We start from the raw sequence: 26396 nt of genomic DNA, 5'->3' as shown, positions 1-26396 counted from the left end.
AAGCTAAACTGTTGGGAGAATTTTTGCAATTTGTTCTCATTGCACCACCTACTGGACAGCAAATTAAGACTAAATCAGCTATTAATGTATTTATTATTGAAATCTGAAGGCATGCTCCTTACAGTGTAATGCAGGGAATCAATGAGCCTCCTAGTTTAACTGCTCAAACTACTTCAAAGAAAGCATTCGTAATAAGATTCAGTGTTTTTTAATCCCAGAGGATTTGTTAATTAAATGTTCAGATACCCCATAAAGCACTACTTTTAATTCAACAAGGGGTTTCTTATGTATCAGAAAGAACTATCTGAAAGAACACCCGATGCACTGTGACCGCAGCTCTTTTATGAATGAAAGCAAACACACTGAAGACAAAAGGAAATATGGCTCCTTTAGTCTGAGTTACCTTTTATTAGTGTTATACTGATTTGAGCACAAGTGCTCAGCAGGAGACGTTTTTGAGTACGATGCCAAAACACTCCCTAAAATCCCAAAGCGTTTTCGAGTCACGTAAAATGATCATGACGTTCCGATGGATTTTTTTTCTTCTCTTCTTGGATAAAGAAAAATATGAAAATAGAGTTGACAGTACATTTAGGCACACTATTAACACATAATGTACACAGATATGCACTCATTTTCTGTATCATAGATTCATATATAGTGGGGTTTCAAAAACAAAAGAAAAAAAAAAAAACACTTCCTGCATGGAGAGTTGAGCAGAAAGCTAAAGGTGACAACCCCCTACCTTAAAGAGACGCCTCACATCCTTCTTGCTCCAGCCAATCAGAGTCCACCCGGGCTTGCCCAGGCTTCCACAATTGCTACAGTGAGTGCTAATTAGCAATGATTCTATTGGCCACAGTCTCTTCTGTGATTTTGCTGGACCTGATTTTAGCGGGTTGGGGGGAGGGGCTTCACACAAAACAGGCAGTGGAGGCAGTCGGGTCAGAAGATCTCTGCACTGACAATCTTGTACGCATGAAACACCATTGAGGAGGTTAAAAAGAAGCAGTTCGAGACCACCTCTGAACTAGCTGTAGTGCAGGAGCTGATCGATCATTGATTACTAACTTTATCGATACCCACGGCAGATACTCTGTGATAGTGAGCATGGGATATGTGGACATATTCTGCACACTTAAAAAAAAAAAAAAAAAAAAAACGCAGACTTATAAAACAAGTCTGTAAAATAAACATTTTACAACAACGGAATGTTAAGTTGTTGGGGTTAAGACGACGCCTTGATGGTTCTCCTAATAAAAAGATTACGAATGATCATTTTCAGTACACCGTGGATCAAAATGCACATGCATTACACAAAAATATATTGCACTAAATCAAAAGATTTTTTTTTCCTCTCAGAATAAAAGTGATAATATCTCCGTCTCCTTTTGATTTTCTCAGAAAGTCCGATCGCGTGACGGAGAGCTCCCTCTGCCGTGCATCTCTTGGTCAGTATACACTGTATGTGTATATATTTATATATATAGTTGTATGGATTTAAGGCTGGTTCACTCGCTCACACTGGCACAGTTTCTGACTGAAGACGGGTGCGTCTTTCAGCTCAACACACACACACACAGACTTGCGCAGAAACCTACGCCGATCGGAAGCATACATTCCCCTCACCTTTTAGCTCGTTAAAGGTTTCTTTCTTTGCATGATCAGCAGTAAGAAGCGAGCACACACACACACACACACACAAACAAACAGCATGAGCTTTGGTTGTCACAGGCTATTGACATTAAAGGGGATGTGGCTCATACGTGGAGGGAAGGAAAACTAGTGGCAGGGGGGGGAAAAGAAAAATGAGCAAAACGTTCAGACTCTTTCTTGTTCGCTCACATTTACAGGACTGCGCCCGTTTAACCCAGTGCTTCTGACATTTGCTTGATTGCAGTGGAAACAAGAATATGTGCTTCTGCAGCTCATGTGTCGACTGCACGGTGGTATGCATGAATACGGCTCTGTGGCTTCACAACAAAAGAGGACTGAAGCGGGAAAGTAAGGCAAGGTGTGGGTCTGCACTATTAAGTCCTGTAGTTAAAAACAACGCAGTATTTTATAATCTGCGCGTCTAAACCACAAGAAAGCAGCATTGGCTGGCTAACGTAAAGCTCAACAAAATTAAAAAGTCCCAAAAAATAAACAAGAAAAAGAAACTAAAAGAGAAGACTGTCATGTTCAGCTTCTTGGTGCAAATGATATAATTTGTGTTAGAACGTGTCTTTCAGTTTCCGTGTCAGCGGAAACCATCAGGAGTGTTTTCTCCCCCACTATAGGAGTGTGTGAGGGCAGGGGAAGGGTAGCGACCACACCTTCCTTCCTCACCACACACTCACTCACTCACACACCCTCACTGTGGAGTCTCTGCGCGTCTGTCGCCGGCCCGTGTCCCAACGCCGCCCGTGCTTTCCTGTCACCTCTTCAGCGAGGCGCACTGGAGTTTCTGGCTGTATCTTTGAATGCGCGGCGAACGGGAGTGCAGCTTGACGAACAGCTCGGGGAATTTGTACTGGGGGAACATGGTCTCCAGGAAGCCCTCCAGGAACACGTAGACTAGGCGCCGGTTCATGGGCTGGTACTGAAACATGTCGAAGACGCGGAGGATGCCCTTCCTCGTGGTGTCCGCTCCGATGATGTGCTTCAACTCGTCTGAGGGCAAAAAGAGAGATACGCTGTGGTCGTCAGTGCTGGGCTGAGATCCAAAGGGTCACGGCTTGACACTGGGGCTCTAATATGATTTTTTATTTTTTTTTTACAAAGTATATACTGTATATGAAGAGAAAATCAGAAAAGCGTGAAAATGCATGTGTAGTGTTCACCTGGCATGATGCCAAGCAGGCTGGTCTTGGCAGCGACTCGCGTCCTCATGCGGATGCACTTGTCCCGGCGCGGTGGGGTCTCGGCTAGAATCCCATTAGGCCAGTAGGAATCCCTGAGCAGGCAGGGAAACACTCGGTTACTCAAAATTCCTCTTAAATAAAACCAGACAAATCAGGAATAAAATGGCTACCTGAACTTTTTCACATATTCCGCCACCTGTTCTGGAGATGTCATATAGTCGACATGATCCACAATTTTCCTTCACAAACAAAAGAAAAGGTGTCACCATTGGACTCTTTAGGGAGTTGGTTATTTATTATAATCTCTTCGACGTTCGTCTCACCTGTTGATCGTGTCGCCGTAGGTGGCTCTGATGAGCTGCTGCAGCAGGTTCTTAATGTTCCTGCGCAGCCACTGGTTTTTCTCTTTGAGATCAAACACCTCGTCCATTAGGAGCAGCATGACTCGCAGAGGGATGTTATCGTCCACCTGGACAGGCGGGGGAAAGCTCTTACTGTTTTAACTAAAATCTTAAATAAAAAAAGAAAAAAAAGAAAACCAGGTCAAATAGAAACGGAGCAGCTGCAGACTCACATTGTCGTCCAGCTGAGCAGAAACTCGACAGTGTTCTGGGTCAATGTCGGATTTTGGAAGAAGTGGAGGCACCTGTACAAAAAAAAAAAAGGCCAAGGTTAGAAAACTAAGTGACACTGTGAGAAAACCAACAGTGGACAAGATTACAGTTTCAGTGCTGTGACAGATGTTTTCCTCGAAATAATGTTTTTACAGCAAGACCACAGCGAAGGCAGTTAGGTGCAAGTAACAGAGTCATTCTAGCAATAGACTTTTGGAGAGAAAATAAGCACATTTCACAGTAACAATGATGTCAGAACAGGAGAAGGAGTCAAAACATACTTAAGTGTTACCAATTTTTCAGGGTTTTGAAGGATAGTTTTTGTGACGAATGGTGAATTATAGACAGATGAGGCTCACAGATTATTTTCAAATCTCTGGATAGAGTACTGGTCTGTTAGCTCCTGTCTTAGAAAACAAATCCATCCCTTTTGCTTATATTTCTTCCCTTTTTAAAACAAATTCAACACCTTTGGAAACTTAAAAAAATAAGAACAGATATATTTCACTTAATAAGGATCTTACTGACCTTAAATATGTTCTGTTTGATGTCCTGACCAAGCCTTTCTGACATGCGGCCCATGTTGTCAGAGACTTTATTCATTCCCTCAGCCAGGCTGTCTGGCAGGGATTTCACCGCATTGGACATGTTCCTCATGGAGCTCCGCAGAGGATTCACAAATGTGTCGATCTGAAGACGAAGCACCAAAAACACAACACTCACATTTAGTGTTAGAGATCCCGACAATGCACAATGTTTATCAGATTAAATAAAAATAAGAAGAAATCATTTTCATGTGGAAAATCGCAGAGACCTTTCGTGCAAACTCTCCTTTGCCCTTGCTGTAGGCCTTGTTTTCTAGGAAGTCATAGACGTAGGGAATCAAAGTTGGACAGGCCTTCACCATCTCTGGGTTTAGCAGCAACTGAAACACACACACACAGAAACACTCATTTACACACGACAATGCAAATAGAAACTAAAGAGTACTGACATAGTCTGCAAGTCGGAGTTCATGTGTATTTTTAAAATAAAAATCTCAGACTTTTCCAAATTTGAATGGAAGTGTAGGAAGTAGATATGGATAGGAAGGGAGGTCACAAAGGAGAAGAACATGAGGAACAAATTGAGGTATGAGGGAAGTAGGATACAAGGAAGGAAGGAGAGGATGGGTGTAGAGCAGAAGAGAAACTGAGGCATGGAACAAGAAAGGAAAGGAAGAAGTACGGACAAAAATTTCAAATTAGGAACAAGAAACACTTTTTCATACTCTTATTTTCTTTTTTCAAACTTAAACACAACTGGAAAAATACTAATCTGTATTTCCAAACAGCATAGGACTCCTAATAATTACCTGAAGGTAAGCATTGAGGTCTTTTTTTCTCTTCTCCAAGAAGTCTCTGTCCATATTGTTGAAGGTTTTCTTTCCTGGAAGCCTGAGGATCGACGTCAGGTTCTCAAACTAAAACACATTTACCACATTTGTGTAAAGAAAAAAAAAAGTTGAAATGTTGCCATTACACATTTGAAACACTGCAGTGATCCATTATAATCACCTGCTCTGTTATTCTCATATGGAAGTCATGGAAGTCTGAGTAGCGGCGGTATGTCTTCCAGCAGTCCTCGCTGCCGTCTGGGTTGCGTCTTATCACGGTGATGGCGTAAAGTGCGTAGGTCTTACCATGATCGTTGCAAACCCCTGCGGCACCCCAGAAGCCAGGAAGAAAAGAATCAGCTACCCCGTCCAGGAAAACATCCCAAATTAGAGGAGTTGGAAGATGAAGGCAGGGTTGATGAAAGGAAGAGAAAGTAGTGGGCAAAAAAAAAAAAAAAAAAGGGGTGTAAAAGGTGGGAGAGGAAAAGGGCGAAAGAAAGAAGAGAAAAATGTGTGGAAATGAAACAAAAAGGAAGAAAAAGTAAGGGAGAGAAAAGGAAGAACAAAAAAAAACATTGAAGGTAATGGAATGAGAGAAATAAAAAATACTGGCACAACATGAAGTGAGATAAACATGGAGAAGAACAGAAACTGGAGGTGAAATGTTTAGAGAAAATGTGGGGAGAAACTAGAAGGAGCTTAGTGGGTTCAACCGGACAGTCACACATCATTCTGCATGATAGATAAGATGCATCTGAAAACATCCACACCCAAGTTTTATTCCTCAATCGTAGAAAATATATGTTTCCAAAACCGCTACAAAGTAACGTCAACTTCAAGAACAACAAAGCTGCACTACGAGAAGTTAGCGGACATACCCGTGTCAGATATGAAGGCATGTAGCTGCAGGAATTCATCATGGCAGGCGTTGCTGAGGTCATCCAGTGACTGAAATCATACACAAGTCACTATAAACTAACAGAGCAACAAAAAAACTCTGTGTTCATCTCTGTCCACTGCAGTAATAAAATAAAGCACACCTATTGAGTGACTCTTAAATAAATAAAGCATCTGGATTTGGTTGTCACTCTTTTTAATGGACGATGATGCATACAAAAGGGTTTCTGCAAGTTTCATCAACTCAAATTTAAGACTTCTTATGACCATTGTGAATGAAATTTAAAGCCTAAATCAAAAATGTGCGAGTTGCATTTACCCAGAACAGATGCAAAAAAAAAAGCTGGCTCGCTATGTTAGCATTGAGTTACTTCAACTGTCTCGAGTCTCAGACAAAAACACAATGAAGGTATCTGAGTGTGACAAACTGTAGCCTAACAGAAAAGTACTGCAAAAAATAGTACATAGAATATGAGATTAAATACTCCTATCAAGGCAAAATTGAGACCTATGATTAACATATGAAAGGCCGAATCACATTAAGTTAATTGAAGACATTTTAAGCCCTTAATTTTAGATACATGAGTTTAAGACCGAATGTGGACAACCTGGACAATAAAAGTGTGAGTTCCCTTCTCAGCTGTCAGATCAGTTCATTTTGTTTGTCACAGGATCTTCCATTGAAAAGGATATTAATATTTTTTTTGTTAATAATTACAGCCTTATTGATGTATCTCGATTATTCAAGCACGGGTAAAACAAAATCAGAGTCAAATATTTTTTCTTATAATTATTTTTTCATTTCTGAATTATCTAATTCAAAAATGATTTGACTTCTAACTTTACCAATTAAAATGAAACCCAAACAGAAGGGGAATCATGCTTCTCACCAGGTTTAGGCTTCCTGTAGGCGAGCCGTTGAAGGACTCTCCATCACCATCGTCAGATCCTCTGTAACTTGGCTCTTTCAGCATGTCGAGCTCTGCCAGCATGCGGACGTACAGGGGACTCTGCTTGAAGGACGGGTAGAAGCGCTCGTCACGTAGCATCATTTCATAGACCTGCGGCGTGGTCGAGAAAATGTTAGCAGGTGGAAGACGGTTGTAAAAGCCAGTCTGGAAATAAGGTGCAACACTTCAGTACTTTTCTCTGAACTTCATCAAATATTTCAGGCGTGGGGTCTTCTTTCTGCAGCTTCTCTCCCAGTTTTGTTACCAACTCCTTGTCCACCTGTACCTTGGGAGACGCCTGTTGGAGCAGATTATGCTTTATTAATATCAAAATAATGAGTTCAAAATACCAAAATGTGTTCCTCTTTCTATTTTTTTAGATGAAGCCAATAGAAAATGCCTGACGTGGCAAAAACATGCATGAAATCTGCATGTACTTCCTACCTTGTCAGAAAGGTACTGCTCATAGACCCCCAGTGCAGCCGCCTTCAGCAGGCCCTTGGTGGCCCCCGGCTGCTTCTTGCCATCTTTCTGCCAGCTCTGCATCACCTCCAGCTGCTGCTGAGCCGTCACCCTGTATCCCTCCACAGTGAGCCAAAAGAACAGCTCCGCCTGAGCCCCCGCTGCCTGCATGAAGTCTGCGTGAAAGGACGGGTATAGCTTTGTCTGAATGGCGCGGTTCTGCGATTGATCTTCAATTACAATAGTGCCTGAACACGAGTACAACAGTAACACATTTAGCTGCCATGTTTCGGTCTGTGGCTCTGCTCCAAACCAGATCTAACGAGACTTGGCTCGGCTCCCTGCACACATGCACATGCGATCGTAATCTGATCTGTAAGCGGAGTAAGCTCTTAATGTCAGTGGTGAGGTCAGGAGGGAGCAGGCTGGACTTACGACATCAAAAACTGGGATAAATCAAGGATTATAAGGATGATTATCAGAAGTGTTCTGGATTAACCACAGTGAACATTAGCGTCCGAGTGATGCAGTTACCCATGAAGAACTGCAGCGCTATGTTGTGGACGAGGATGTGATCCAGTGGGATAACGCACAGCTTCCCAAAACTGGCTGCCAGCTTCAAGGCATCGACTTCCTGCATGAGAGATGGACCAGGATGAGCAAAACTGATGACGTACACTACAGTACATAGAGGAAAAAGTTCAACTTTGGTCTACTTTGATTGAAGCAGCTTCTAATACAGGTTTGCTGTGTCACAGGCAAAGCCTGTGGCAAGCTGTGAAATCTGACATCTTCTGACTTCTGTCAAGGCCAGATTTGTTGAAAGCATGACTAACGGATGTCAATTTTCACTTCAGAATTACATACTTTCCACTGATGTTTGCGGTTGTAATGTGAAAATATGCGCAAATATTCAAGGGGTGAGAATACATTTGCAGAGTACTAGATGGAGATGAATCTGTGGTGCAGTTTCCCACCTTTCCTGACTGTAGTCTTTGGATCCTGGTCTCACACAACTTCTTCACAAATAGAAGACTGTTAATCTGGTTTTTGATCACATTGATGTCTAAAGAGGAAGAAACAGAAGAACCAAGCAACCGATATGTAACTTAGCCAACATTATTTTTAGTCATTTGTTCACTTAATCAACTGGTGTGACGAGTTGATCAGGCGTCTCTTGATGCAAGTGTAAAAAATTGAGAACCCACCGTCTCCAGCTGTGTCCAGTGAGCGGAGATACTGCAGCTCCTCCACCACCTTGTCTTTAACAGCTTCCAGTTCGGCCGGCTTGTCTGTCAACTTCAAGATGTTCATGAAGGCTTCGTAGTTGCAGCTTGAGTCCCGAATCTAGCAGCAGAAATGTTACATCAAGGGATTTATTCCTATTGAAGCACTAAATTAAACTGTGTCTTGGTTTGGATGCTCACCATCCAGATGACAAACTGGTTAATATAGTCCGGGTCACTCAGCTGATTGATCAGAGGAAGTAGCACTCCGTATGCTAGCACCTCCTAAATAAGAGCGGATTTTCTTGAATAATCAGGAAATTACACTACAAAAATGCCACTGCACAGACATTGTAGAACCACAGCTTATTCAGCATGACCAGCACGAGTTGCTGATTCAAACTATGACTACAATTTTGCCTTTCTTCTCTTCAATTTGCATTTAAGACTAGATAACATCCACGTGTAAACTCACCCTCAGGAAGTATCTCATGCTTTTGTTGTGGAAATCTCCAGGAGGTAGTAACAAATACAGAAGCAACTCACACAAGTCTCGAAGAAAACCTGAAAATGTACACACACACAAAAACAAAGTTAAATAAAGCCATTCAAAAAAGGTCTTAAGACTCACCTTTTTAAACAGGCCTTTTAGAACTGTAAGTTTTATTTTAAATTGTTAGTTTTAATGTTTATTTTGGTACCACTTGGTGTGATATGTATTATTTTATGTTTTACTATAAGCTTTACAATTTATCTTTTTTAGACTCTGTAGCACTTTGAGATTTATTTGAAATATAAGGTGCGTTACAAATAAAATTTATTATTATTATTATTAAACCCCGAAAGTGATTCATAATCTGTGACAAAACTCCTTCAGAGAGAGTTTGGCTTAAGTCCGCTTACCTTCTTCATCGCGGTGGGATGTGCAAACTACGTCTCTACAAATTTTTCTTTCCATCTCCACTTCAGCCTCAAAAAATGAGTCAACCAGCTCATCCGTTATGTCTCCTGTGAAGACATTCCTCTTATTACTAACCACTAAATTCATCTCTTGGATTATTCTTATATTAACAGTGCCTGGCATATGTATTGCAGTGGTGCATTAGAATGATCTGGTCATTCTAATGGACTTGATCATTCTACAGTCCATAACAAAATCAAATCGAGAATCTGTAGCTTCACTTAAAAACTGATGATCACTTGCATCAAATAGAAGAAATACTTATCAGATTTTTATTTACTGAGAAATAAAAGCCCATTTTCTTTCCACTTCCCAATTATGTATAAAACTCAAATTAAGGACATTAAAGTTTGTAGCTTTGAAAAAGGGAAAGGTTTAAAGGGTGTGAATACATTTGGCAGGCCACTGCAGACACAGTAAATGAGTAAAACAGGAAGTCGGTGTGATCGTGTGTTCGTACTCTGCTTGTCCTCTCTGTCGGCGAGGCGATCCTGGGCTTTTCTAAAGACACGTAAATGGGTGGCGAAGTCGTCCACCAGGCGGGTGGTGAAGTAAGGCTGCCAGTCCACCTCTTTGGATCTTCAGATGTAAAACACACAGGTATGTTAAATACCATTCTTAAATACGGCCTTCAGAAAGACAGCAAACGTGCCCCACATACCGCGTGGAGAACTGAATGAGAGCATTCTGTAACGTTTGTCTGATCTCCAGCAGAAAGGACTCATCTTCACTCAGAGTGTAATACCAGTACTGGATGTAGTCTCTCAGCGCAAACTGGATCACCTACAAAACAAATAAATAAAAAATGGAGGATTCAAGAGGAGCACACAAATGCCATTCATTTATATATTAATTCTGTCTATGCTATCTTTAGAAGACTCCTACATAAACTAAAAGGGTATTAAGTAGATTGACTAGACAACTTGGTAATCATGGCCAACATTAACAACTCTTTGAAGCACAGAGAGCGTAGGATTTCTCACAGAAAGTCGCTTTATTAAAAAAAGAGACACAAAATAGATAGCTGCATTTACATGGATGCAGTTGGCTGCATTTAACTCAAGATTCAAATGCAGCTGAAATGCCAGGCATGCATTCCCAGGGGTGAGGAAGAGGAGGAGGGCCCAGCGATACATTGATAGTCCAGTCATTGTCATCTGACCATCATTAACTGCTGTGTCTGCACTTGTCAGAGACAGACTGAGGACAACATGTTGTAATTTTGTTTCCAAAAATCCAAGTATTACAACCACAGGAAAATGAGAAAATGACCAAACAGAAACTGCTTAGTTCGGTGTCCCCGTCTGCACTGCTATATTTACAAAGGTTATCACCAGCAGACTGAAAATGCGTCAGCAGTGCAACAGTCGTTACTTTTTGCTGGAGGCAGATGTTACTAATTGTTTTATGAAACAAAATTGAAAGCTACACTTCCCCTTTTCATCATGTTTTAATCGGATCAGCTCTTTTTTCTAATATACTGAATAAGATGCTAACAATGATTTTTTTTTTGTTTTTAAAAAGCAAGAACGCCCTGAGTTTAAGTCCGAACTTGGGATCTTTCTGCAAAGTTTGCATATTCATGTACACCTTTTTGTCCCCAAAATCAAATGAATGCTCTAATGTAAGCTATCTTGTCAGGCTGCAGCTGCATCTCTCAGAGTTATGAATTCAACTACTTTAGTTTGTTATTCTTGTGATTAGTTTTACACATATAATTTTATTAGACTTCATCTGGTAAAGCATAAGAGACTATGATGAGTCACAAATAGAAGTGTGATTTCATTTTGAAATCCTCTTATGTGTGTTTGAGACTCTTATTTTGAAGTTAGATAGGCAACATTTCCTCCTTCGTCGCACTTTTTGTAAACAGACCGCTCACTTTGCTCATCAAGACGAGACAATGGACCCCCGCCTATTCATGGTTCAGTATTTGTATGGGTGTGCTTACTTAGTCCAATTCTTAGTTAAGTTCAACACTTCCTTCAAAGCGCAAAAATGGAAAAGGCCAAGTATTGACCTCATTAGCTTAAATATTACTGAAAGACAAATAACAATAAAGATAATTTGTTTTTTTCTTTGACATTGTTTGATGACTACGCCCCTTTTCCCGAGGCCTTTAAACAAGTTCAAATTTAATTTAAACAACGGGTGTAAAAGCTGTCCCCTACAACGCCCTGTGGCCTTTATCACCCGTCTGTACGACTCCTCAGCCTACAGTCGCTCTCACAGTTACGGGTTTCATTATCGTTATCGCGAAGAAGCAAAAAGAGGAAATAAAACAAACACAGGTGCCAAATTAACAGGATGTGGTGCTGGAAAAGAAAGACTCCAACACACCTGTTGTAGTGGCTCATCAATGAAACTGGATCCAGTCAGTCTCCTGTCAATCTTTATTGGCTTTACCTCCAGTTTCATGTCATCCAGTGTCTGAAAGATTCACAAGGCAAAACGAGAGAGGTGAGAAGTAAGTGGCCAGCCTGCCTTATCAGCAAAAGAGTTTGATTAATGAGTGATTGATGTGTTTGTTCAGGAGAGGTTAAAATATGCATGCGGGTGTGTTTATGGTATGTTCTTACCTTGGGTATACCAATTTGTGTGGGTGGCAAATAAGAGTGTTCGCATTTTTCCAGGTGTTTCTCTGAGTTTATCTTTCCATATAGCAAAGTGACTGCGAAGCCACTGTAAAACAGAAATCATCAGAGGCAAAAAAAACGAACATGTTAGGGAAACTTTCTGCCAAATTTAGAATCCAGGTCACGTAACTCACCCTCCAATGAAGCAAAAGATATAAAAGGCCAGGTAGAATATGGCAAAAGGTCCAAAGGTTACAAAGAACAGCACAACTCCAAGACCCCCCCATCCCCAGATGGACAGACTGGCCTAGAAGACAGAAAGGAACAAAAATTATTCATACTTTCCACTTGCTTGTGCTTAAACTAGACTGTTTTCGATCACATTTTGGACACCCTTGTTTAATTCAGTCTTCATAGCTTCATATAAAATAGTGAATATTCAAACCAATCATAACTCACTGACACCAAACATTGTTTTGAAGTATTGTGCTCATAGAGGAAGAGTTTTGAAGTGATACCTTTAACAATCATATAACCCAACATAATTGCTTAAGTTGGTTTTCCTGTGGAAGGAAAATGTGACTTTTTTATTCAATGTCCTTCAATAACTGATGATTCATTCATGCATACTTTCTTAGGCATAGCATTTGTTTCACACAAATGCTACGTAATGTTTAGAATTGATTTGCACCATTTCTAATTTAGAGGAAAATCTCAAAACATGTGATGTCAACATATTTCAACCAATCTCCTGGATGATATGATCACTGACCTTGTTCTGTTTATTAAAACGAGACAGTTTTCGAGCAGACAGAGGAGCATAAGTCCTCTCTTGTTTCATCAGGATCAAAGAAAGCTGCAGACACTTTTTGAATACTCCAACAAATAATTAAACTGATCAATAAAAAGACGACAAACAGTTAATATTTCTATTTACTGTGTATGAGAATTTGTATTGTTTGTACTGTTAGGGAGCAGCAGACAAGAAAAAACTAAACTAAAAAAAACATGATTATGTGTGTAACTTCCAATGGTTTTCCTGTTATTGTCATTCCAGGAAACAAAGTTCAGGTTTTGAACCGATATCTCTTCCATTTGCTCAAGGACACCACTTTTTGGGATTGTTGGAGAACCCTGCACATGAAACAAAACTTTAACACTGTTAAACATAGCTGCTATTTTTGTTTTGTTTTTTTGTTAAGTTAACCTTGGGAAACACATGATCACAGGATATTGTTATATAAAGGAAGGGTACTTGCTTGGACTCGCGTTGAAATCACTGGAAAGTAAAATACCTGTAAAATTTTAACCTGCAAAGGCTTTCTCTCTATGTCTAAGTGTGAAGCCACACAGAGTCACTGCCCAACATGACGATCAGTGGCGATGATCTTCACCTGACCTACATTTTCTAGATAAGAAGCTAGGCTGATGGACCAGACAGGAGCACACGCCGCTTCCTCAGGACACTGATCCATTGTTCTGGAAGTCAGCTTCGGCCTGCCGAATGACACACATAATATAAGCTGCCAACTGTGTCACATTTAGAACCACAGGCCAGATAAATTGCTGCTATGCGCTATGGTTGAAAATATCTCTGTCCTGAAGGAATACTACATTCTTTAAAACCAGGGTGATCTGGATTGGAATGTATTTACTAGGCATATAATACATTTCACAACATAAATTAACAGAAGAGCGTGCTGCTGGATGTCAAGATATTTTACTGGAAATTCAACAATTTTGAACATGCATTTTTTCGTTTTGTACAAAAAGACTGGAATAAAAATGAGATGAGTCGAAGCTTTGTGCTCAAACTTGCTAAGACTACTGGCTGCATCACAAGTCATAAAGTCACAAAGAACAAAGCTGGGAAGAGAAATAAGACTGACCAAAAACAATGCGATGCATTGAATCAGACAACAAACTTTGAAAATCTTAAACAGACCGCAGGGTCCTGAAATGAAGACATGAGCAAGTAGGCCTGTCACAATACCAAATTTTGCCAAGCAATCAATTGTCTCAAAAATTATTGCAATAAACGATAATATTGTTTGAAGACCTTTTCACACTGATTTAATGAAAATGATGTAATAATGCATGCCAAATATAGATACTCTGTTTTCAAAAGAACAATAAACACTGGAACTGATAAAACAATCAAATACAAAAATAAAATGGATTCTCAGTCTATCAACAAAAATGTACTTGGATAAAAACTAAGCAACATGAAGCCAAAGTAGAAATAAATACTGCATTCAACCAAAATTGTGCAGATTATGAAGTCTGTTTACTATATCACCCAGTAACTTTTCAGCTGTTCTTCGTTAAAATGACATAAATAGGTTATAATGATTTTCATTCAGTCAGGACTGACACTAGCCACATGCATTGATTAGTGCCTGGTATAAAATTAGTTAACTGGACTTGTAGCCATTATTCACACCATGTAACAGACATTATTTTGTTTGATTCCTAGAGATGAGCAGGTATCACCACAAGAGGGCGCCTATTCCCTTTTTCCTTTGTTGTATTATTGTGCAGCGTGAGAACTCTTGTAGAGGAGATAATCTGTGATGATGATGAGGAGCAGAGCGGTAAACTGTCGTTACTTTTCCCATATATGAGACTAAAATCTTAGTACCATGGACATCTGGCTTTAAATGGACGAAGCGAAATGAAGTGAAAGTGTGGAATACTTCAACGATGGGTCTTGCTGTTTTGGGTTAGCGTGGCTAACCGCCATTGCTAACTTCTTCTCCAACCGTCACAACCACACGATCGAACCGTTATACCTCGTGTTTCTGACGGCTAATGTGTGGGCTCTCAGGTTTTGAAAATGGACTGAGAATCGGTCGACAGCTTTAAGATTGTTAGTGTATGCTGGGCATTAAGGAAATGAGGAAGGGAGGGTCAGTGGAGAACACCGGAGTTCAGCCTTTTTCATTCAAAGTCATCAACGGAAAGAGAAAAAGGCCCGGAAGAAACGATACAGCCGATAACTGAAATGAGATCGATAGCTTTAATTTATCGTGCGATTAATTGATTTACTGTTTATCGCGACAGGCCTATGAGCAAGCTACCCCAGATTGTCAGCCACACTGTTAGCGCCATTTAGAATAAAACCAAATGAACTTGTAAGATCAACATCAATGGAAAGGGAGAACCACAAGACAAGACAACCACAAGAATAAAATACAAATCTCTCTCTCTTGTCCAAGCAGCCTATCCACAATAATACTTCCCTTCCCAGAGTGGTCAAGGAAGTTAAGCAAGTCTGAGATCCACATTTCAGCTGGATGCCAAGTCCCTTCATAACACAAAAGGCCTTTCAGACATGAGATATGTAGCATTAAGGGCTTAAGCAGTCTATGAAAGCAAAAGCAACCATTGATTCAGACTTCACTTTTACATAATTGTCCTTTATGGATCCATTGGTCAAAGTGACTGAATAGGCTACAGCCATAAAATTAGACAAGAGCCAAATATGTCTACGTGAACAACATATTAGGGCAAAAAAGTCACATCTCTACATTCAAAGACCTCATCTAACCACTGTGAACCTCTTTTCAATATTTTGCGTTATTTTGTACAAAAGACAAATATTTTGACGCTAGCTAGAATATTAGTTTAAGAGCAAGAAACAAACATTTGAGAAGGACACAGAAATGGATAAACAAGTGCTTATATTCACCAACAGGGTTAGCGGCAAAGTGGGGGAAAAAACCCCCAGCTGTAAACACTTCCACCCAAATGGCTTTCTGCCATAAAGTTTTAAGAGGAGAAGCACAGCATTGATTTCCTTCAAGTCAGACCGGGAGACACTGAGAGAAAACTATTATTGCCGTATGAACACATGTGGAGGTGCAGCAGTTCACGTATGAGCCAAAACAAAGGGAAGGTGGAGAGAGGACTGAGCAGCGTACAATGGTACGTTGCAACAGAGTTTTATGTGGGACGAGAGGAACGTTTAGTAGATGTTTAGCAGCACTTTCTGTACTGATCTATATCTTTAAAGTTCAATATCTTAATCTGACATTTTTTTAAACTGACACATAAGCCAACAGGAAGTGGTACTAAAAGCAAGCTCTTCCACTCTGTCCTTTATGACTGCAAATCTAACAGGAATCCATTGAGAATGATTATTGTTCATCTTCATTTATTATAATTAGCCTGAATTAAACAATTGTGAATACAATTTCTGGATAACAGCCAGGGCACTTAACAGAATCTAGCTGACACTTGTTCCTGTGTTAAGCATTCGGTGCTTCTTTCTACATAATGTTTATTCTACAGTTAACAGGACTGATTGTGTTCATTTTCAAGTATTGGAATGTTTGAGCAAAAACCGGAATTGGTGCAGGAAGCAGAAAGGTGCTGCTTTGTCGTCTTTAGATGTGCCTGGTTCGTATATTCACACGACTTTATAGTGTTCCAACAATCATCAGCAGCACAACATTTTGGCATATCTTCAACAAACTTAACAAGAACGAACACGGACTGACTCAATTCTTGGGGATGCTGATAAAAACCATCCACAACCGATCCATGTATCACGATATGACAAGGTAGGTTTTGTCCTCCAACAATGTTGATTGGAATACAAGGTAGAAATGAGTGCTTTCACCATTCAGCTCAAAACTCTAATAATATTTTTGACATCTTTATATTTGTTTGAACTTCATTCTATTTTTTCTTGTTTGTTTACATTTGTGTTGTGATAAAAGACCTGGAGAAAATTTTAAGCTTATTAAACAAATCCCATCACACTTCCGACGGTCAAAGGCACATCATAGACTAGAGTGTAACTAATATGAACTAAACACCAGTTTGATGTTTTACTGAACCAGAAGACATGGATTTATCCCTCATATTTTATATGAAATTGGAAATTGCAGTGTTAAACATGTCTAAAATTACAGCATCAATCTATATCCAGCAAAGAAAGACATATTCCATAATGTTAAACAAAAAGCATATATTTTTTAAAATATATGCAGTTGTTCGGTGTGGCACTCTTCTCTTATTTAAATACATGATCATATGGATTTTTCTGAACGGCCAATCAGAATTCAAATTCAAAGAGTGCTTCAAATAATACAGAAAAACGTTATAAAAATAAAAATAAAGCACATCTGCTGACTGTTCCTCTTCATAAAAATACCTTTTATCAACTGTTGGCCACGTTAACCTGAAACAGCAAAGCTGACGACTGATTCTTTGCAGGTAGAACCACAGCGTTGTGGGACGCTAACAAAAAACTTAATAAGGTTTTCAGAACATGAGGAAGCCAGCTAGCGCTAGCAAAATATCTGTAAACAACATTCCAAAGAAATGCTTAGACCAGATACAGTGATGTTTGCCAGATTTGGTTTTTTTTGTTTGTTTGTTTCTCCAATAAAGTAGCATCACGCTTCCTCCTTCTGTATATGGATATGAGCATTGCTTTGCAAAAGTAATAATAGATGTGTTAAATCAAAGCAGATTCATGTGTTGGAATGGCCCAGTCAAATTCCAGGCATAACTGATACAATTTCTGTGGCATTGCTTGATATTTGATATTTACAACTGCTACTCACAATTACTCAAAAGCACAGTCTAGCACATCATATCTGACTGGGTTTGAATTATTTTTTAAAAATGAAGACATAAATGTGATAGAGACAAACCCTAAAAGACTTTCTGTTAAAATTGCAACTAACAGTGGTATTTAAAATGATTGACTCAACACTGAGTGCATGTTGGCCATGTTTTCCTCTGTATTTTTTTTTAATTATTAAAAAAACCTGAATCTAATAGAAATCAGCTCTGTGGCTTTGATCAGCACTGAAATGTCAGAAATGTTGTGAGACGAGACTGACCGAGGAGGCTGGACTCAGACGGCAGAGATGGTAGCTGACACTCCTGAGTCATTATAGCTTACACAAGGTTTTAAACATGAAGCACCTGTTCTGAAGATTAACACCCAGGGACCATCAGGACACACACACACACACACACACACACACTCAGGACAAATCCTAACACAACCCATGTTTAAAAACACACAAAAAAGCGACAGAATATTTAATTGGATATGCAGTATGAACAAAGTTTCTCACAATAACTCCAAAAAAGTTGTCATTATATCATCAAAACTACATTAAATTATATCATTATGTCATGAATATTGTCATTTTTCTATAACTACAAATTTAAAAGAATAAAACAAAACAGTCATTTACAAATTAATAACATCTGGTAATTTAACAATTTAAATTAATTATTGGAATTTCAAAGCTCTAATTACTGTCTCAGGGCTACGTTGTAATTCATGCAGTGTAAATCCAAACCCATCCATCTATATTTGTACATAAATAGATACACGTAAGAGGCTGTCTATTTTATGGCACATTTCTATTTATGTGACTCGTGTGAGTCTACAAATAGTGATCAGTGAGTAGGTTAAAGATTGTTTAGGTCACCAAACTCTTCCTGCAGAAAAGCCTGAGTCCTCAAGAGGAAGAAGTGTGACAGGGTGACTGTCACACTTATGTTGGTGTGAGCCAAAACCGACCCTCCTTCAACAACAAAGAAAATAAATAAGTCACCAAATTATGGTCTATTTCTAAAAAAAAACGAGGCAGTTTTACAGTCCTGCTGACACAAAAACTGAAAATTGTTTTACTAATATTCTGATAACTCTTTAAATGTTTAACTCGTTTTGAAAATGTTCCCTGTAGCTGTAAATGTCTTGTCAGTCTGCAACTTAAAAAAACTCAGTTGAACATGAACAGTAGATGATTTCCTCACATTGACAAGGAACAACACGTTTATACCTAAACTATGGGGCTGTAATACTTTTACTTGCAACAAAACAGCTTTGAAAAAATCTAACTGAATTGTTCAGCCTTAAAAGTTTTTTTTTTTTCACCCTGTACAGGCCAGCTAAAAATCCCCAGCAGGGTGTTTCCTCATCTGAAAGTGATCAGGAAAAAAAAACAAAAATAGTATAGCGTCAGGCAAAATATATGAAACTCTGGACATGCTTAACATTGTTCTTCAACAGCTCATTATGTAACACACTGGAAAAATGTGATTTTAAAATAAATTAAAGGAAAAAGTAAAGAATTAATAAATTCATGACATAATATCAGTACTTGTTTTCTCTTAAAGATGTTTTTTAACAATACCTTGAACTTTCCAAACATTTAACAATAATCTTTGTCAGTCAGGTTCCAATTCTCTCATGTAGCTGGTGACATATCTGCTGTGCAACACAGAACATTGCCATAGACTAGTAGTATTCAATTTCCACCACAAATCTGTAAACAGATTGATTTCCAGACGGTTTACTGGTCATGTCATTGAAGTGAAGCATCTTTTCTGTAGAACAGGCTTTAATCTTTGGCAAAATCGATTTGACTCCTGAAAATGTACTTACTTTTTTTATAATTACGTACTATTCTTTTAAAATTATTTCAACACTCACGCAAACGCAACTGATGCAACGACTGCTACTACTGGAGAAGAAACACCCATCTTCATCAGAGTATTTGGAAATGTTTCTTTTAGCCAGTTTTCTTCGTGTTATTCATCCTGCACCAAACAAAAGTCCCCAACTCATCTCCTCTCCTCGCCAAAAGTAGATCTGTGATTCATCACTGAATGTCACTTTCATCTCCCACAGAATTGCTTCTCTTCGGGCAGCGGGAGCCGAGTTTTTATCCTCATAGGTATTTTTATGGTTTACATTTGAATCTGATGATATATGAACTGAATTTTGATATGGATTCTACCTAACTGGATGTGAATAGAGCAATAATTTTATGGTAGTCAGTTGGAATTTGCATCCCATAAAGCTCCAATCAGAGCTTCATAAAGTGAGAATCAATGGCCAAGTATGGGTCTCCATTCAAGGCTTACATGACTGAAGTGTAGGATGGAAAGCATGTAGCCGGTGCACTAGTGAAGTGGAGTTGTTTGTACTGGGGTAATTAAGCATGTCTGGTAATCAACTGGATGAGTCGAGGTTTGGCACTTAACTGACTATTATGTAACGTGCAAAGTTTGATGCTGAGAGGATTATGGTGTGGGACAGGTTTTAAGGAGTTGGACTCACCCGTCACCCTTCTAGGTGCAGTAAAAGGAATTCAATGTGTCACCACAGCAAAACATTAAGGGCAACTTAATGCTTCTAACTTTGCACAAAGTCCTGACCGCAACCTGATACAACACCTTTGCGATAAGTCAAAGCACAGACTGAAGGAGCTGGTGTTACATGTCCAACATTCGTGTCTTAAATCACAAATGTGATTTAAGACACGAAATTTAAGACACCAAACTCACTTTGGTCTCCAAAGTGAGTTTGGTGACCAAAAATCACCAAACTCCCAAAAGCAGTAGAAGACTTTCAAGAAGAGTTGAAGTTGTTATCAGCTTTAAGAAACTATAACAGAGGTAAATATATGGATAAGCTTCAGCACTCAACTGCAGACATGTTCTCACACACTCCAACAGAAGATGCATCAAAAGATGTATCTTCAGATCTTCAAATGTTGAACATGTGATTAAGAATAGAAATGACAGAGCCTCCAGAAAAGCAGGACTCAGACTGGCTTTACTCCAAAAATGTATCCAGGTAGACAGATGCGTGCAACTTCAAAAGTGAAACTACTGAATACAATCCAAGAATGTGACATGCTAACAATTAGTAAAACAAATAAGATATTCCTTATAAGATAAGTTAGTCTCTAACTTACAATTCAAAAGCATGGGTTCTTTTGAAGGAAAAAATAACAATTTGCAATGGCCATTGAAACATATCACTGAACTTGGTTTTAAAAACTAAGAGAGCAACCTGCAAGGATGGTCATCAAAGAATTCAAACATTTGTCTGGTTGACGATCAGGAGGCAGCTAAAAGGAAATGTACTAAATAAAAAAACAAAAAAATAACATAAATGAACTAGTTGGAGTAGCTTCTAGTTCTGCGGTTCAATAAATCAATGTAATGAACAACATCAGTTACAGACTGACAACTGTCTGGACCAAAAGAAAGCCCACGGCACAGCTTTCAGCATGAGGGAGGAGATAATACAGACAAGAATTATACATATACCGGTTACGCACTTCTGTAAGGGGATAATATGTTAGACCAAGGTATAATGTAAATAAAGAAATCTAGAGAAAATGATGTTATTTCTGTTTTTTTATTATTATATGCCTCAGCAGGCAGTTTGGGGTCTTTAAGAGACCCCAGAGGAGAGACAGACTCATAAAGCTCACAGCATCATTAAACTCTTCAAACACAACACTGTGACACCAACACACATCTTTAATAAATTATATGACCCCAGAGTTTGCTGTGGGGCCTCAAAATGAGAACTCTCAGACCATCAGTACACAATGCAAAAGATTTTGTCAGAATTTTTGGCAAAGTTTCACAATGTTATAAGTTACATGGTTTTAGTGGCGTAGGTGGAAGCTGTCAATAAGCTGTGACAGCTTATTAAGGTCTACATCAAAGCTTTAGTTTCAGTCTAAGCAACACATTTTCAGTTAAGCTTTTATTTCAGAGATAAATACTGGTGGATTCTCCATACTTAATCCACAATATTTTCTTAACTTGAGCTAAAAAATATAAACAATTACAAATTAATTGTATATGCCTCATAAAAGCAGCAGATACACTTTTCTGAACGTATATGTACATTAAATTGTTTAATGTATATTAAATAAGAGAAATGTAAATTTTCTTTCCTTACATAGAAAGAAAGTTTTTTTGTAGTACTTGTAAATGCATTACAGACAGAAAGTGAGCTATTTTCTGAACTATATGTCATGTCCATTTTGTTCTATCTGGTTCTTTTGATATTTTCCAAAAATCAATGGTACATTTATCTGCAAATTATTACAAAAAGTAGTGGTTGTTAAGTCAACATTTTTGCTTTGTTCAAATAAATGTCATCAATAATTTTTATCATAATTGCAAAAATGAATTAGTTACAGCAGCTGATGGGGAAATGATCGCTTTTATGTGTTGGATAAAAATAATCACATCATGGCACACATTGCCATGTGACAAGTTTTATTTTAGAATATGGTAAAAGGCTTTAAGGTTTTAAAAGTTAATGTCTCAAAATTGTAAATGCTTTCCATCATCTTCCTGCCATAGTTTAAAGTCTATTTAATGACAGGCCACATCAAGGAGATGTAGAGCAAAGAGCTATTTCTCTACCACTTGTTGCTGCCGGTCAGCTGGCTGAAAGAAGGCTACTGTTTTTTTTTTTTGATGACTTATAAAGAGAGACAATTTGGGTTATCTGAAATAGATTTCCAGTTGCAAGAAATTCTGGATGGACAGGAAACCAAAACGCATATTACTGACATTAAACTTACTATGTGCTTTTTAAAAAGCTTATTTGGCAAGCTACAATAAACAAGAAAAAAAGCAACTAAAAAAAATTGATTATGTTATACATTTAATCTAAATGTCTGCATATTTACCTTTTAAGCTTATATCGTGAAAATCTCACCCTTGCCTAAACACACTAACCACATTTAGCTTGTGCATGGCACAGCCACTCTTGTGAATGCATAAAAACAGGTCTGATCAGGCCTTTTTCTCCTCGGAAGTGTCCAGGTTGTCTAGCAGGCTACCCAACCTTAAATTAGGAGAAAGGCAGGCCCGCCATTTGAAAAGCAAGCCTGATGTGACAGCAAACTGGCCTCAATGTCGAGCAAGCTTTTGATTAAGACGGCTTAATGAGGTTTAGCCAGCTGTAAAAAGCCACTGACAAAACTATGTCTGCAACATCTAAGTCTTATTCATTAAACTACCATCAGTAGTGCCGGGTAGGTGCAGAAAGAGAAAGGACTGAATTGGTTTGAATACCTGCACATGCCATCATCACCCATATCTTGAGTGTTTGCTTTTCCCTGGTATCTCCCAGATAAAAAACGTGAGTAGATTATGTGAGAATTGCAGCAAAACACATGTAATTACACATCATGCAGAAAATCTCGACACTCACTGAACAACTATTCACTCAAGTCACTTGAAAAATGTCAAGACATTCTCTATTTTAGGCAATTAGCTTATGACTAATAAATACATTTTAATGGATTCCAATGAAGCAAGCAATCCCCCAAAACAATCGACAACAATAATTTCCCGACTGAATTTGTACTATAACCTGAGTTTGTTCAGCAACAAACCGACTTTCTTTTTAGCTTCCCGAGAGCAGCAAGTCAGCTAACGCCTAGCTCACCTGTGTCTGCTGTAGAAACGTAGAAATGTGCTGGAGAGGGACCTTAAACATAATCTAAACGCACATTGCCGACATTGCCTGTGTCCATCTAATTCCAGCGCAGTGTTGACGGGACGGATATCTTAAGCCTTCTGTATTAACGCAGTTTTATCTGTGTAATCCGTGGTTGACAACCACTTATAGCTGACAGCCTCTCTGGAAGCCCAGCGTGCCATCCTCTCCGTGTCTGTCCGGGCTCTGTGTTTACCTGCGGGGGGACTGACGCCGAGGCGCTAGCCGCTCCGAGCTAACCAGCCATGTACACTGCTTAAAAACAAACTACCGTAACAACACACGCCTTAGTTTCACCGGCGCCAGCTTACCTCTGCAAACATGTTCTAAAAAAAAAAGCTGTGCGCGTCGTGCCTCCGACTAACCCCACCACATCGTATTAGCCGGCGCTGAGGTTATTTTTCGCAGCGAGAAAGCGGTCGTTACTCCAAACCTCTGTACTCTCTTCGGAGCGTCGCCATGTTGGCAAGGTTTACGTCTTTGGAGCGTCGTCTCGGGACGTCGCTGCGCCATTGGCTAGAAGGAGATGACGCAGAAAGCATCACTAATCATGACTGACCTAAATAAAAAAACACTTCTAATGAAGTTATACTTGATAACAGAAGTACATTATTTAATTGTATGCATAATTCAAATCTATATACTGTTGGACAAGTTCTGTAAGCGCAGAGTCAAACAATAACTGAAACAATAAAAAACTGTTACCAAACCCTATTTTGGGATTTGTAGTAAGATTTGCACTCGGCTCCCTTACTCATACACAGTTATCTTTTTATGGGTTATATGTTTGCTTACATGCACCTACTTTGTGTAGGAATTTGTTTTGCTCTATTTTTAGTGCATCATAATTTGTTTATGTATACAATGTTCAATTTACAAGAAGAAAACATTATTGTCATAATGCATGTTGAAATAATTTCACCATTTCACCATATTTGTGTGTGTGTGTGTGTGTGTGTGTGTGTGTGTGTGTGTGTGTGTGTGTGTGTGTGTGTGTGTGTGTGTGTGTGTGTGTGTTTGTTTTTTCCAAAGTACTCACTAAAAATGAAAATAAACAAACAAACAAAAAAAACAGGGCATTACTCATTTACATAGATACATTCCTAAAACAGAAAAGACCTATTTTTACAGATTTGTATTTTTGCACCCAAAAGTCCATCAGATTTAAACAGAAATAAAACAACAAAGACAAGATCTGCATGGTCTTTGTGATGTAAAGACCCTACCTAAAATCAAGCACAGCACAACATCACATTTCAGCATCTTGTTATAGAAGTGAGATTCTGGATTTGTTTTTCAGCCACTTTACAAAAGTGTTTTAGATTCAACTAAACCTTGAAAACAAAAATGTTTTTCTTTTAATGTACAATTTAGTAAAACTGAGAAAAAGCTTTTAATCTCCTCCATTTCTTCTGACTGAACAAACTAAGAATTTGCAGTTGGATTATTTGGTTCACCGGGGAATGCAACACAAACCTGATCTTAATGCATAATCTATTGACCTGGAGCGCCTTCTTGAAGCTGAGCTACACTTTAAACTGCCTTTCGTACAAGAATGAACAGAAAGAAAGGTGAAGAAAAGGACCTTTGAAAAATGTTGATAGCTGCAACAGAGATAAACATTGCTGTTGTTGGCATTTGTACCTGTTTTATAGCTGACAGAGTTTGAGCCAAGCCACACTGCAGCAACGGCAGAAGAAATATAAGCCCTCTGCCTCCTGCATGGACAATAGAGCGCAGCGCCCACGAAAAGCTGTCCATTCATTTAATGTCCAGATTCACAAAAAGGAAAGAGTCGTTTATCTCTCATGTTCCTTGGGTCTTGCATTACTTTTCTTTACCCTAACAGAGCCAAGCTCTCAGTCACATACAACACGCAACCAAGATATGAGTAGACTTTACACCCACATTTTATGATTTACAAGATGAAAGGCATGTGATGAGTTGGTTGTGGTTTCTGTTTCTGTAAATCTAGATCAAGTATTTTCTAGATTTTGTTCCAGAATGCTGGAACAAAGAAAATAAAAGAAACTCTCTGATTAACCTGTCTAAGATCTTTTAGGTGCATTATGTCTGACTTGCTTTTAAAACAGCATCAATAATAATAAAAAAAAGAATAAAAATACATCATCCCAACATTTAAAGCCTCTAAACATTTTCAAAAGTTTTCTATAATTAGTTTTTGTGGCAGTTCTGAAAACAAGTTCGAGTGAAACCCACTCCTCCAAACATGCAGTGCTATATTTTAAACACTTGGGGTCAGTGTCCACAAACAGCACATAGTCGGCACGTATTTGAATGCACCAAGAGTTTTTTTTTAACAGCTAAAGTATTTTCCTAAACTCCAACCACAAAACCCAAAGTAATAAGGCAAACTGTATTGAAAAAAAAGTGATTTATTTGACCAAAAATGTAAATTTAGACTTTGAACTATATGCATATGTCGTTGAAAATGCAGAAAATGTACTTACATGATCCACTGATGAGCAAGTCAAACTACTTTCACCTTGCCAGTTTTTTACTCAACCTGCAGATCAAAAAGTTGTACAAGAATGAACAGAAGTTTGCAACTTCTGAACGTCTCTTCATTGTAGATGACAGAAGAACCTCTCTGAACAAAAATCTAAAAGTTAGTTTTGTTTTCCGAAACTTTAAGCTGTTTTAGTATGCAGCAGTTGAGTGAGGAGAAGTTGTGCAGCACTGAGTTGAGTCGTAACAATGTTCAATTCAAGAATTCACTGGTTTCTATTTGACCTGCCTAATTGCATTTTTTTTTTTTTTTTTTTTTTGTGCAGAACTCACCATCAGGCACCACATTTCCCAGTAGATGTGAACAGCTCAACATGTTTAAGTCCATTTTTAATTTTAGAAGATGTGACTATTTCCAAAAAGTGACATCATCTGTTGCTCTGCTTTAGGAGACAATAAGTGACCTGAGGCAACAGTTCGGCCTGGAGGAAGAGAACCGGTGTGTCATAGTTCAGAGGTCAGGAGGTGGAAGGTGACAACCAATGGTTAATTTAATGACCAAGGAAATGGTTGATGTAGCTCCAAAGATTTTGGGGTTGGGATTGGACACCTAAAACGAGTGACAACTCAGAAACAAAAAAAGAAAACAATTCAGAGAACTTAGCATAGTGCATTTTTGTGGCAGCACAACGCCAAGTGGGCTTTGTGGCAGCACAACGCC

General features: G+C 38.8%; 1 protein-coding gene across 2 annotated transcripts; it reads right to left on the bottom strand.

The window, feature by feature from the left end:
* Window positions 1–379: 379 nt before the first annotated feature.
* On the bottom strand, window positions 380–25033 carry snx13 (sorting nexin 13). 2 transcript variants are annotated; one of them, XM_055058850.1, is made up of 25 exons: window positions 24851–25033; window positions 12102–12214; window positions 11911–12013; window positions 11672–11761; window positions 9993–10114; window positions 9792–9910; window positions 9274–9378; window positions 8846–8934; window positions 8572–8655; window positions 8353–8491; window positions 8122–8210; window positions 7679–7778; window positions 7127–7320; window positions 6876–6980; window positions 6623–6793; window positions 5714–5783; window positions 5017–5195; window positions 4815–4922; window positions 4275–4385; window positions 3989–4150; window positions 3421–3492; window positions 3170–3315; window positions 3017–3085; window positions 2826–2938; window positions 380–2655 (listed from the first exon to the last, which is right to left on the bottom strand). In XM_055058850.1, the coding sequence occupies exons 1-25, from the start codon at window positions 24965–24967 to the stop codon at window positions 2420–2422; spliced, it is 3006 nt and encodes a 1001-aa protein (XP_054914825.1). In that variant the 5' UTR covers window positions 24968–25033; the 3' UTR covers window positions 380–2419. The 2 variants fall into 2 exon arrangements, with proteins under 2 accessions (XP_054914825.1, XP_054914826.1); XM_055058851.1 differs by having other exon boundaries at window positions 5017–5159; window positions 24851–25030.
* Between the last annotated feature and the right edge of the window lie 1363 nt (window positions 25034–26396).

Source organism: Poeciliopsis prolifica, unplaced genomic scaffold, assembly GCF_027474105.1.
Source record: "Poeciliopsis prolifica strain line A6 unplaced genomic scaffold, Auburn_PproV2 SCAFFOLD052, whole genome shotgun sequence".
Classification (NCBI taxonomy): Eukaryota; Metazoa; Chordata; class Actinopteri; order Cyprinodontiformes; family Poeciliidae; genus Poeciliopsis; species Poeciliopsis prolifica.
This window is presented reverse-complemented; position numbering and strand designations above follow the sequence as displayed.